The 13,584-nt window shown below is 49.5% G+C and overlaps 1 protein-coding gene across 1 annotated transcript in view; it reads left to right on the top strand.

Annotated features, from left to right (window-relative positions):
• IVD (isovaleryl-CoA dehydrogenase) overlaps positions 1-13,584 on the top strand; it is a 919,837-nt gene that overhangs the window by 536,366 nt on the left and 369,887 nt on the right. Inside the window, exon 8 of the mRNA XM_069637537.1 lies at positions 5,961-6,057. Within this exon, the coding sequence (XP_069493638.1) occupies positions 5,961-6,057 (97 nt within the window). The remainder of the gene's footprint in view (positions 1-5,960; positions 6,058-13,584) is intronic.

The raw sequence follows: 13,584 nt of genomic DNA on the forward strand, positions 1-13,584 counted from the left end.
GTCGCCCAAGATCGGGTCGTAGAGCGACCATTTGCGTTTTGGAGGCGGATCCGGGTCATGCGCTCTCATCGTTAATATGATTGGGGCATGATCCGATAGGATTCTAGGGCCAATTATTACATCGTCCGTGAAGGCCAACGTTTGGGGAGAAGCCAGCAGGAGATCAATGCGGGAGTAGGTTCTGTGTACATAGGAATAGAATGAGTAGTCGCGGGACTCCGGGTGTAGAACTCTCCACGTATCCACCACATCAAGGGTTCGGAAACATTTGAGTAAGGCCGTCGCAATGCTATAATCTTTGTGAGCCGAGGGGTGAGATTTATCTCTAATTGGGTCTGGGACCCCGTCTATTATTGTCTGGCCCTCTATAAATTGTGACAGGGCTTCTTCTAGGGTTGTGTAGAACTCTTCCTGCTTTTCATTCGGGGTGTAGACCGAGATCAGCGAGTATAATGGGCCATATAGCCGGCATTTGATCGCAACAAATCGGCCTTCAGGGCAGAGTAAGGAGTCTAAGATTTGAGGTCGGAGGTCCTTGGCGAAGAGTATTGCTGTTCCCCAACTGCAAACGGGAATTCTCTGTTACGGAGCCTAGTGAAATCCACTGGGATCAGGTGGGTTTCCTGGAGGAATACTACTGAGGCCTCCTCGTTCTGGATACATTGTAGGATGGATTTTCTTTTCTGCGGCACGTTCAAGCCTCTGACATTGATCGTCAGGAATCGCACTTTCCGGTGTGGTTGTGGGGACTCCTGCTCTTCTTCGAGTGGCTGGGACGCTTTTGGAGGGGAGGGATGGTGGGGGTCAGACATCATCTATGGGCTTGATTTCGATGTCGCTCTCCAGTGATCGTGTTTTATGTTCTCTCCAACGGGAGGCCAAACTTGACATTTTAGGGGAGGCCGGAGTTTCCTTTCCGGCGGGTCCCTTGGCCAACAGGGCCGTCTTTGTCCCAGAAGCCAACAGGGCTAGGGCCATCAACCAGAACTGGGTTCATCTCCAAGGGTGGAAAGATGGCATACACCTTGGAGTGGGGGTATGGACCGCGAGGGTCCCGCAGCATACTTGTTGACTTTCATACTATAGCGGGCAGGAACCTCTGAGCTGAGGTTCTTGTAGAACTGTTTTATTTTCGGCGTCTCTGGGTCTTTGACCAGGCCGGATGAGCCTGTTTCCCGGGGAGGCTGGGTTGGGTCATCAGGAGTGGAAGTCGGGCTGCGGGAGGGCAAAGATCCCAGAGAGGCTGGGTGGAGGATAGACTCAGTGTCTTCCAGGTGACTTATCGAGCACTGGGTCCCTTGATAGGTGAATTGGAGGGTCGTCGGGAATAGCCATCGGTATCGGATCTTCTGGCTCTGCAGGAATTGTGTCAGGGGCTTGAGCGCTCTTCTTTTTTGTAGGGTCATCAGGGAGAGATCCTGGTAGATCTGCAGCGGGGTGCTCATGAAGGATAATTCGTCTTTGGTGCGACTAATCGCTGCCAGTGCTTCCTTAGTAGAGTAAAAATGGACCCTTGTTATCACGTCCGGAGGGGGATCCGTGGTCACTCCCCGTCTCGGGCGTAGCCTATGGGTCTGGTCCAATTGTGGAAGTAGGGATTGAAAGAAGTTTCCTATGTATTCTGGGAGATCTTTATCTGGGATGGACGAGGGCACTCCGCGGATGCGCAGATTATTTCTTCGGGCCCTGTTTTCTAGGTCCTCCTGCTTAAATTCCAGTTGCTCACTTCTGTTCTGGAGGGTCTGAATCACTCGTTGCATCTCTATTATGGTTGCATCATGGCTCTGAGTCATATCCTCAACCTCATTCAGTCTCTGCTCAGTCTCTGTGACTCGTTGGTCCGTATGTTCTAGTTTCGCAGTAAATTCGGCAATGCAAGATCTAAATTCTTCTTCAATATCCAGCATAAAGGCCTGAATATCCCCCTTCGTTGCCAACTTTCCCTGCTCCTCTGAGGTCTTCTGTGGGGTGAGTTTCGGAAGGTCTGATTTCTTGGGCTTGTCTGTTGCTAGCAGCATCGTGGAGATGTCAGTGTTTTTGGTTCCCTTCACGGCTTTCGCCATTGCAATGATCTCAGAGCTCTATCTTGGGAGTCCGGATAGGGGGCTGCACTGGGTTGATCCGTAAGTTCCCCACTTAGGTGGAGATCTAATGCTCCGTAAAGGGCGGTGATGTGATGTTAGAGAGCAGGGGCCTCTCTGGGCGAGATCCTTCCTGGTGTTTGTGTGGATTCAGCGACAGTGGGGTGCTTCGGGGCCACCAGGGCAGTCTGCTACCGAGAGCGGGCTGACTAGCAGGAAGGAAGGTGGGCCGGGGCGCCCCAGGAAGTTGTTGGGCCGGAGGACCAATTCAAGCACTGTGTGGTGGGCTTGGGTGTTCAGGCGGTTGGCTAGCTCAGGGCTATTGCCCCGTGGTTGGCAGGCTGAGCCGGCCCCCTCACCGCGGCAACGTTCCACTGAAGGAGGGGCTCACGGAGCAGCCATCTCCTGGGGTTTGAGTGGCTGGAATGACCCTATTTTGCCGCTTCGCAGGCACTAGTCCTCAAGGGGGGGGGCAGCTGTAGGCCCAATGATCGTTGCAACCTCTAAGGAGAACAGTCTCAGGGGACCCTCAGGATCAATTCAGAGTTTTAGGCTCTTGGCCTATCCAGGCTGCCCAGTGCAGCGGCAGCTCTCCAGAGGCTTGGAGTGGGGCCCAGCAGGGCTGCTCCCCCTCTCGAGCAGGAGCGGGAGGGCGGCAGTGGGCGCGGGCTGTACTACGCTTCAGAGGCGCCTACCTGGATTCCGGCACGTCGCGTAGCTCTCCCTCAGCGGCTTCAATGCCGCTTTGCTTCCTGCTGGGCTTGCAAGGCAGGCGCAGACGCAGGGGCCGCCAAGGTCGGCTCTCCACTCGCCTGTATCCGGTGGTCCCGGGCTCCGTCAGCTCTGTCTCCGGCGTAGGACAAGTTCTGCGTCGCAGAAGTTTCTCGCGATCTCGGAGCAGCCCCTCAGCCCCTCTCCGATGATGCGTCAGCCCCGCGTAGGGGGTCGTGTTGGGATCGCTTCTCCGAAATCTGCCAGTTCGCCTCACTCCCCCCGCCGGTCTATCAGTCGCGGGGGTACGCTACTGTCCGGAGTGCCGCCACGGCACTTACTGTTGCTTGGGGCGGGAGGGGTGCCCATCATCACATCCATCCACCAGTTACACTCCGGCTCCTCGAGGGCCGCTTATTCGGCTCTCCCCCCGTTCCTTCCTCGATCCGGAAGCCTCGCAGTCCCGCAGACTCTCCGCCCGTCATTCACTTCATCAGGCCGAGGTTGTAGCTCCCGGCGGCCATCTTGGTAGTGAAACCTCGGGCCTGGAGAGGAACATTAAATGGGCTATTTCAGGGGCTCCATGGTGGTCAGCAGTCGCAAAAGATTACCAAGAGTGCCTCAGTGTCTCATGTATTCATGGAGTAGAAAATTATCATTGGATGCCCGCCACAAGTGCTGCTTTTCGCTGGATGCCGTGGGACCCAAACGGAGGCCATTAAGGGAGCAGCCAGATCGCTGGCGCTCCAGGCCACGCCCCGCTGTAGCCCTTGTTTGCGTCATAGCTTGACTCTTAGAATATCATTTTCTTGGTAGTGTGGCTCTCTGCAGAAACAGAATCCTGGCATTTTAAAAAGAACCCTGCCCTTTTATTCATCCAGAATTTGCAAAATACGACCAGTTTGCCATGCACCAATAGATGTTTATGAAGAAAAAGTAGTTTCTTGTCCTCAAAAACTTGACAACTCCCTGCACTTTTCAAATTCTTGGTAGATCCCAGGGTAGTTATATTCCCAACGTTCAATACTTCATGACTTTCAAGCTCGTTCTGTCTATTATGCTCCTGAAGTTGTGGATGTTTACACTCTCTTTCGGGGTTATACAACTGCCCCTTCTGCCCCTTTCATTTTGGTCCGGATATTCACCTGCCACTCCTACTTCTATGGTTGGGTTCTTTCCATTGCCCCCCTCCCCCCCAAAGAGGCTCCACACCACCTCCTACATTGCTGCTTGGTCTCCAACTCCTGTAAACAAATATGGCTATCGGAAGTATTTGTAATATCAAGCACATGCCAAACTAGCCGGGGCGCTTATGCCCTGCCTTCTAGAGCACTCGTTGGCGTTGAAGGCACGCCCCTAAACCCTCACTCCATAATAAAGAAAAGCCTCTAGGGAAAAAAGGCCCAACTCGTAAGGATAATCCGTATTTACTGAGTACTAAATAGGTAAGCAAGCAAAGATCTATGCTGCCCAGGAACGTTCTGGGGTCTGAAGGTGCAAGCAGAGGTTTAAAAGGTGATACATCGTCTGCACTGACGCCACTACATAAAGTACAATCCCACGTGGCTGGTTCGTTGAACCATAAACATGCTCGTCCCATTCTATATGGGATCATAAGCTATTAGTTCCAGCCCAGTCTGTACATCTTCTGTCACGTGGGTTCGGCATGGCTCACCTTTGTCGATCTTCGTCCAGGCGAGCAGGGTCACTAACACAATTAGCTATTATTTTCTATGTTGCTATCCTACCATTTCTGATGCAGCTTGTAGCCCTGGTGACTGGCACAGGGGGAGTTTGCAGGGCACTCTGACTCACACTCACATTCATAATCGCGTCATGGGCCTCCAAGGCATCCGCCCTCGAGTTTGTACTATAATTGATCTCTCACTGTATCTTCACAATACAAATCGTGTGAGCCCAATGGGGATGTGTACAGCCACTTTCCTTTAGATCTTGATGGTTCCTTGATGTATGGGCATTGGCCTGGGGTCTCGTAGTGGCATGGAATTTAGGGGCCTGGCGGGATTGTCTGGGTTATAACTCATGGTTGGCTGGGTGGGGGTCGGACACCAGCTTTGGCCTGTGTGCAATAACAAAGCCACCAGGTGCTCCGCTCTGTTTTATGGCCTTGCACACACATATTCGTAATAATCCGAGAGCACTGGAGAGGTTCTGTGGAAGCTGGGGGTGGGGGCTATTCTCATGTGTGCATCTGGGCCTGGTGCTCCAACTACTGCACTGCTAGGCATGTCTTCGCATTCAGTAAAAATTCCTAACAAAAAATAACACCTATTGGCACATAACGCACGGTTTCCTCATCTTATGGCAGCCTTTATGGCGCCCCCCTAGGCGATTGTTGTGCTTAGAGTTTGGGTCTCCTTACCCGAAAGCGCTTAGGGGGATGGGTTGCCCCTCCCCAACAGTGTCTAAGGTGCAATTCAGGAATTCCACTCCTGCGCTTGACAACTGCCAGCCCTACCCATTCAGCACCCCACCTGATGATGTTCCTTTCGGATCCTAACCCAGTTGTTTATACAGAAATTGAGCCTCTGTCCGGTTCCTCCAATCCAGTTTGTCCTACTACATACCAGCACTGCCAGTCACCCAGCACAACCTTAGGCGCTCTAATCCTGTCTTGTTAATGTGACATTTGTCATTGTTCTTGGCTAAACAAAGCGTTGGTCGCTCACCCTGGTCACACATTTCTTTCTTCAGGGCCCTGACTGGTCTGCTTGTAACACCCTTCTCTGGGAGCTCACAAGGCAGACTCCCTGACTCGGCTGGTGCTCATAATGGGGCTGATTCTGCAGTTACTGTGAGCCTCTTGACCAGGGAGCAGAAGATTGCAGGGTCACTGGTTGACTGGCGTCCCCTCAACCGGGCCTCCACAATTTGTCTTCCAGACCTTACCGTCCAGGCTCTAGCAAACTATCTGTTTCCCAAATTCAGACTGTCACAGAAGCTGTGATACTGTACAAGAAGCTTGTTACTGGACTCCCTTGGACAATAATCTACACCAATGCAGACCATCGCCCCTAAGCTAAAGTCGTACCTACAAATGATATTTGCATATAGATATTTTTTTCAAATTGATTGTCCTCCGTTTTGAAGCTTTATAATGTATTATCTATCTTTGTGGTAATGTATTATCTATCTTTGTGGTTACAGGGCACCCCTGGATTCAGCACAGCACAGAAACTAGATAAATTGGGAATGAGAGGTTCCAACACATGTGAGCTCATATTTGAGGACTGCAAGATTCCAGGTAAGATCCACCTGTAATCAACGGTTATTCAATCTTCAATACTCCCTCAAACGCTACCTCCAAATAGGACCTCATAGTTTGGGTATCCATATAGTTGTCTCTTTCTCACATGACCATTGGCATCATAAGGTTTCTCAAGATTACTTATCTCAATTGTGGATACTTATAAAACTGTGAGCTTTTTCTGCCCATGTAATCACACACCATTGGTACCCATAAGCTCTTTGTATGCAGCATTGTTAGAATATGATCTATGGGAGTATCCCAAAACCCATGTGCTCTCCACACAACTATTTTGCACTTACATTTCCTCTACACGTACTTATACGAACCATGAGCCTCTGAACTCTCCTAGTACCCATGTATTCTCCACGTAATTCTGATGCCTTTATACCAGAACCATTGTCACCTGGAGCATATCTGGCCTCAATTTCAGGACCAATGTGTGCTGCCAAAAAGAGAATAGTTTAGCTATTTTCTGTTTTGAATAACCTGGACTAATTGGGTATGCGTAGCCAGTTCTTTTCTAGGAGTTGTGGTGGGATAGAATAATGAGGCTGACGAGGTGTCATAATTTTGGCTATAGCCTTTTATTCAAATAAATAAAAAACCCATCTCCCTATTTCTACAGGGGTTTCCCTACCTTAACACAGAATAACTTGGGTGCTCATCAGAATGCAAGTCAAAAACCAATATACCGTGGAATCCGGAGCAATCTAGAAATCAAGAACACTCCGATGAGAACGTAGAGCAGCAGCTAGCAAAACCAAAGCAACCCTTTTCGACTGTACCCAACGAAACGAGAATGCCTAACGAAATGTCTCTAGTCCAGGAGCTCACCCGCTGAAATGAGGACGCCTAATGGGATTGAAAACACACAACAGAAGTCACAAGTCCGTGTGTAACAATCAGCGGGGTGCTCCAACTCCAGTTGGTGGCTCATCCAGATAAGTGGAAGTAAACCAAGTCCAAAAAACAATCCATGGGGCGGTTCCAGCCACTAGATAACAATGAGTAGCAAGAGCAGTCAACGAAGCAGGTAGGGTAGATACAAAGCAATTCCAGACAACGTTCCGGGTCGAGACCAAGGTCGATGGGCACACTGCAAACGAAGCCGACTTGGATGAGGCAAGGCAGTCCAGTAAACTTTTTCGGGTTGGCAGGATGAAGACAGGCCCACATCGAGCAAACAAATCAGACAAGAGAAAGAACAAGGAATCCAGACGAAGGCAAATTCAAAGACCAGGTAAGCAAAGGCTCAACGAGACAGCAAGAAACAGGATTCAAAACTTCAGCAAATTCAGAAGCACTGCGTAGCCGGTAGGAGGTGCTTAAATGTCACGATACTGCAACACGTGACCACAGAGCGGCGCAGGCCATCATAAACGCTGCAACCACGTTGTCAAGCACCATGGCAACCTCCAATCCGGGCCGTATCGTCTTTTCCTGCGGAAACGCACAGAACTCTGGTCCTTGTGGAGTGGAATCCGTATGGAAAGGGGATGATGCCTGAACTTGGGCATGGGCAAAAAATGAAGGTGGGAGTGGGACATGAGAGGGACTTTACTCTTTGAGTGCCTGAGTTTATGGGTTGATCTGATCACATGAGGGGAGCATGATGTACGGGCCGTAGAAGGACGTGGATTCCTGACAACATGACCGCCCCGTATGATAAGGGGGGCTTTATGGCTCCTGATTTCGAGTTATACTGGCTGGCTGCTCAGGCACAATATGCTTCCTACTGGTACGGTGAAGAATCCCAGCCACCACATGTCGAGCTTGAACGCCTGGAGGCGGGAGAGTCAGACCTCCGGACACTCATGTTGGATGATAGATATAAGGACGATTGCCTGTTTGACGCAGTGTCTTCTACGGTGCTCGCCTGGCGACGGATCTTCTTGTGCAGCTCCACAACGTGCCCCTACTATAAGTGGCTACCGCTCTGGAGGTTCCCTGGTCTGGGTCCTACCTGGGATGCCGCATTGGTTGCCCGGTGGAGACGTCTCGACTACAGAGCGGTGGATGATCTATTTGTGGACGGGAAATGTATCACTCCACTGACATGGCATCGAGAACATACTGGCTCTGGAATTGAGCTTATACAATATTATAGATTGCGGGTGGCGTGCAATCGCATTGGCCATCGTATCCTGCAGAGCCCTCTGAGAACGCCATGTTGACACTCATTGCCAACTTCAGCGGGAGTCACTGCATCCTGTCAATGCTCTACAAAACGCTTGTGAGTAACCGCTCCACTTCTTCTCCCCAAATACGCTGTGGCTGATCTGAAGACTTGGGGATGGAACTAACCGATACCCAATGCGAGCGTATGTGTGCACACACTAAACAGGTTTCCTTGAACTTCATTCAGATGCATACAAGCTATATTATACCCCTGAACAACTCAACAAGATCTCCCGGGAAGTGGACCAGTCCTGCCCCAGGTGCCTTCTTAGCCCTGCTAGCCACATACCTATGTTCTGTTCCTGCACCCAACTGGGTACATTCTGGGACACTGTACTACAATCCCTCTCTGATGTGGTAGATGTCTCCCTCGGGCGCTCACCGGTGAGGGCCCTATTTGGCTTGTGGGACAACCTCCCCGATAAAGGTCTCAGCTCATTTGTAAATACAGGATGTGTGATGGCCAAGAGATGCATACTATTGAAATGGAAGCATGTTTCCCCGCCCTGTCCCAAAACCTGGTTGCTGGCACTGACTTGGGCCCAGAGCTGTGAGGAACTTTACATGGGCGTCATGCCTCCCACCTCACGCCCCAAAAATGCCTGGGCTGAGGTTCGATCCTACCTGGCGGCCCTTCCCTGACCAGTGACTTTACGTAAACTGTAAAAGTAATCCCACGGACTGTCTCATCCAAATGAGCAATGCTATTGTAACGCCTCACTCAACACGAGCAATGAAGTTGTTTAAATGTTATGTATTTCTGTCTCTTTGGAGGATTGATGTCAATTGACTACTGTAACCAATGTACTTTGAGAACTCTGCCAATAAAAAGAAGTTAAAAAAAAAGAAAAGAAAACATGTCCAAGCTGGCTCTTCCAATATATGCCAGACAGTACCCCCCACATAACATACTCCTGTTGGCTTTGCCATTAAAAATGCCATGCCACAACACAAATACATGTCCAAACTGGCTCCAATGTAGGCTAGACACAGAAGTACAGTTATCATGTTATTTTTTACTGAGCATCTATGATAAAGCAATCATGCCACAGTAAGAAATAACTTAGCTGGCTGCTCAAAATGCCGGTTTACCTTTGTAATACTTATCATGCTTGCTTTATCATAGATGCTGTGGTAAGTCAGAATCACTAATTGAATAAAGCAGCATTTTGAATAGTCTCTTTATTCAAAATAGTCCTATCTGACCCTGTTTGCTTCAGCCCTATTCTATCGGGAAGATAATAAGTCAAAGGGGTGCTAGTCAAGATGCCATGTGACACAGAGTCCACTCTTTCTCTAGAAACCTTATCTAATCTGATTTCTGCCCCTTCCACTAAAAGAGAAAACAAGCTAACAAAATACATTTAAAAATTATGGCTTCTTGCACAATGATTGAATGGTGGTTGGTGTCTTGAAATCATTATTTTCTTGTGGTGCGAGATGGAAATTCTCCGGAGCCAGAGCACCTCCATCTGCTGCCAGAAAAACAATTTCTTTCTGAAGTCAGAGTGCACCAAGAATGTATTTATCTATTGGTTATTTATATAGCGATTATACAACAAGACAGTGTTTCAAAGCACCGCGATATGGGGCATTGGGCCACCACCCGTGCTGTGGTGCCTCCCGCTATGCCACTTATCGGGATTAGTCCAGATATTGTTAAAATCGCTATGTTTTGAGAGCTTTGCAGGGTTGGATGATTGTGGGGACATTCCGAGCTGATACCGAGATTGAGTTTCAGAGGGTTGTTCGAGGAAATAGAAAGATTTTTTGCAGGTTTTCTCTTTGCGAACAAGTTGTGATTTGAGCCGGTTGGTTGATTGTCTGCCTGAGGAGCATGAGCCACTAGATATGTATAGCTTAGCCTCCAGTTCTGCTGGTGTGCTACTCGTTACTGCTTTGTTACTGCTTTGTTGATAATTCATGCAGTCTTGATCAATATCCTCGCCTGGAGTGGAAGCAAGTGTAGCTCGCATAGAACAGTGATCATTTGGTCAAGTTTCTGCGCACCCTTAATAAACTGTACTGCAGCATGTTGGAATGCTTGTAGCTGAGACAAGAGAGCTGATGAAGCCCCATTATGAACGAGCCCTCCGCCCACCCACACAATCTATGCGCAATACCACAAAAACCTGGACTGTGGTTCAGAAATCCTGCAGTGCCATAAAGGGAGTTTGATTTTGCTGGAGATTTGAAGCCAGGCCATTTGGGCCTTCTTGTCAATGTGTTTCTGGAAAGAGAGGCTGCTGTCTCTGGTGAAGCCCAAGGATTTTGCTGAATATGAACATTCTGGATCAAATCCTTCTCACAGCTGTGATGAATCCAGACATCCCTTTAGGACAAGGGAGTTGACCCCGCTAAGCCTAACATCCCTTAGAGGAAAGGGAAAGTGGTATCCCACTGAGGGTGACTATCCCAGACCCCTTTTTGGGACAGGCAATCCCCAAATGGGGATATATATTATCCTCCCGTATCCCCGGAATCCGCTAGCTGTGTGGATTAAATGGGAGTTAACTTGCATAATAATTTACCACTTCACACACCAATGGCTGATATGTTTCTGACCCCTTTTAGGTACTGTCTTCAATCCAAGATGGACAAAAGGGGTGAAAAGCCCACCCTCTCATTGCATGGAAGATAAGAGACCAATCTGCAATGAACCAGAGAGCGAGAGTAGCTACAGGCACAAGGAAGGCTTGTGGAGCAATGCAGGAAGAGAGACCTGAGAGGAGTCGCAGAGAGAGACTAGCACATGCCCAGCCTGGTTGACAAAAGCGGAAGCAAGCCCTCAGAACGTCAGGCTCACATGCCGAGACGCAAACCGGAGAAGCCCAGTCCCAGAGGGTATCCAGCAGCAGGGAACACCAATGCTGAAAGGTGGCATGACAAAGCGACACGGAAAACCCACAGGAGGGCAGCGTGAAAGGAGCGTAAACCCTGACTCATGCAAAACTACCGGAAGAAGCTTGAGTCGAGAAGCCGCTTTCACTGACCTGAACGTCAAACCGGTGGATCACCACAAGGAGAGGAAAGGTACGCAGTTGTTTCCCAGAATCATGCGGAAGGCAGTAAGCCCAAAACAGACCCCAAGGCGGAGTGAGAGCAACCAGACCCCAAGGTGGGGTGCAAGCAACCAGACCCCAAGGTGTGTGGTGAACTGGGAAGATGAGTCGGACAAGTTACTTTCATGTTCAAATGTTTTATTTAAATTAAAAGAAAAATGCCTAACAAGCCCTATTGCAATGAGGGAACTTCCATACCTGGCAAAACTAAAACCAAAGGTGCCTGTCAAGTCCAAAGTAGAAATCCTGGCCCTACCACTTGTGAAAACACCCAACTAAAGGAAAAGGGGAAGCTTGCACAACCGCCTCGTGTGGGCTTTTTCCTGGCCAAACTTGCTCGCAATCTCAAAGTTCTTTATTGTGCAATGGTATAGTTTTGACAATTCTTAGTCTCTTCATAGAAATTATAATTCTCTTCTGTATGGATTTAATTCTCCCCCTTGATAAAGAAAACTGTTTCTTCTTAGACTTTTCTCATGTTTTATTTCAAAGGTCCAAATCCCTTCAGGATTTCTTGGCAAGACACTTCTCAGTCTCCCACCTTCAGGGTATTGGGATTCCACAAAGTCATGTGATTCTCTCGTGGATGTCTTTATTTCCCAATTGCAATATTCACTAGCCTGATCAGCTATTCCAGCCTTGGCATACAATGTTCCTATCTCTTTCACTCTGTTTTAGTGGGGACTCTGTGTCCATTAGCTTCTCTCACTTTCTCGTACTTCTGGCGGCTATTCCAGCCTGGACATATAATGTTTGTATCCTTCCCTCCCCCCCTGCTTCATTGGGGCTGTGTGCCCATGAGCTTCTTTTGCGTTCTCATAATTCTGGCAGCTGTTCCAGCCGTGACATAGTGTTTGTAACTTTTTCCCTCTGCCATCATGGGGCTGTGTGCCCAGTAAACTCTCTAAAGTACTCATACTCTTGGCAGCTATTCCAGCTGTGACATACAATGTTCGTAACTCTTTCCCACTGTTTTCTGTAACTGCATCGGTTTCGGTACTCCGTGAAACCAACCGTTCCAGGGCTACAGGCATCCTGAAATTAACAGCAGATGTGTTCCTGATGGTTCTGCTTCCAGTGGAACAGACGCTTCACCAGCTGGAGCTCAGCGATCCAGGTTCCTCTCCTGTCTCTGATCCTGACGTCTTTTGCTGGGCCACCACTGTTAGTCTGTGTTCACATCACCAGAGAAGACGTCTGTCTTCCCATCGAGTCCCGTTCCCCCACAGGAGCCTCTTGCTGGGTCAAGGTACCCGCCGCCCAGCTAGCAGGACTTTCTCCACTCATACCACTATTAGCTCTGTGCTTCAGCATGGCTCTGCCCCTCCTAGACGTCCTAGCTACAGAGGATCGCCTGTGCATAGCGGTTGTTCTCCCTCCATGTGAGTCTCTCCTCCATTCACAATCCGCTCTTTATACACGTCATTGTAACAGCAAGTCTTGCGTCTGTCTTTCTTGACCATGGTATTCAGGTGACATTCAGCATTACCTTAAGCTAATAGAGACAAAGAAGGATCTTTGTTGAATATAGTCATTAGAGGAGATGCCAAAGTCTTTTCCACATCCATGTACCCAGACCCCTAGGGGAGGGTCTTGCATAGTGGGCTCACCTTCCCAGCCCCAAAGGGGATGGCTCTGGGGAGAAGGTATGAAATGACCAGATTTGTCAGTGAGCTTGAGCAACCAGACCCCAAAACGGGGTGTGTGTTTAGCCAGATCCCAAGACAGGGCTGGGGTGTGTATTCAACCAGACACCAAGGCGGGGTCTGTGAGCAACCAGACACCAAGGCGGGGTGTGTGAGCAACCAGACACCAAGGCGGGGTGTGTGAGCAACCAGACACCAAGGCAGGGTGTGTGAGCAACCAGATACCAAGGCGGGGTGTGTGAGTAAATAGACACCAAGGCAGGGTGTGTGAGCAGCCAGCCACCAAGGAGGCGGGTGTGAGCAACTAGCCACCAAGGAGGGGGGTGTGAGCAACCAGACCCCAATCTGGAGTGCAGGGATTGAGACCTCAAACTGGGGTGGGTTGAGAGAAAGCAAATTATAAATAGGTGAGTGAAACCCGCGACCCTAGGGAGGGGTAGTAAACCAGAAAGCAGTGAGGTGGAGACAACACCACAAGGTTGCCTGGAGGGTAACCCGGGAAGGCGGCTATCGGGAGTCTGGCCGGAGAGCACAGGGCAAAAGCTATATCTCACAGTATGCATTGTCGATTAGGGTAGATTCCTGAGGCAATGCTAGCATACAACATAAACAGGGTACATACCAAGCTGATCTGA

This window comes from Ambystoma mexicanum, chromosome 14 (genome assembly GCF_040938575.1).
Source record: "Ambystoma mexicanum isolate Mex_15411 chromosome 14, UKY_AmexF1_1, whole genome shotgun sequence".
NCBI lineage: Eukaryota > Metazoa > Chordata > Amphibia > Caudata > Ambystomatidae > Ambystoma > Ambystoma mexicanum.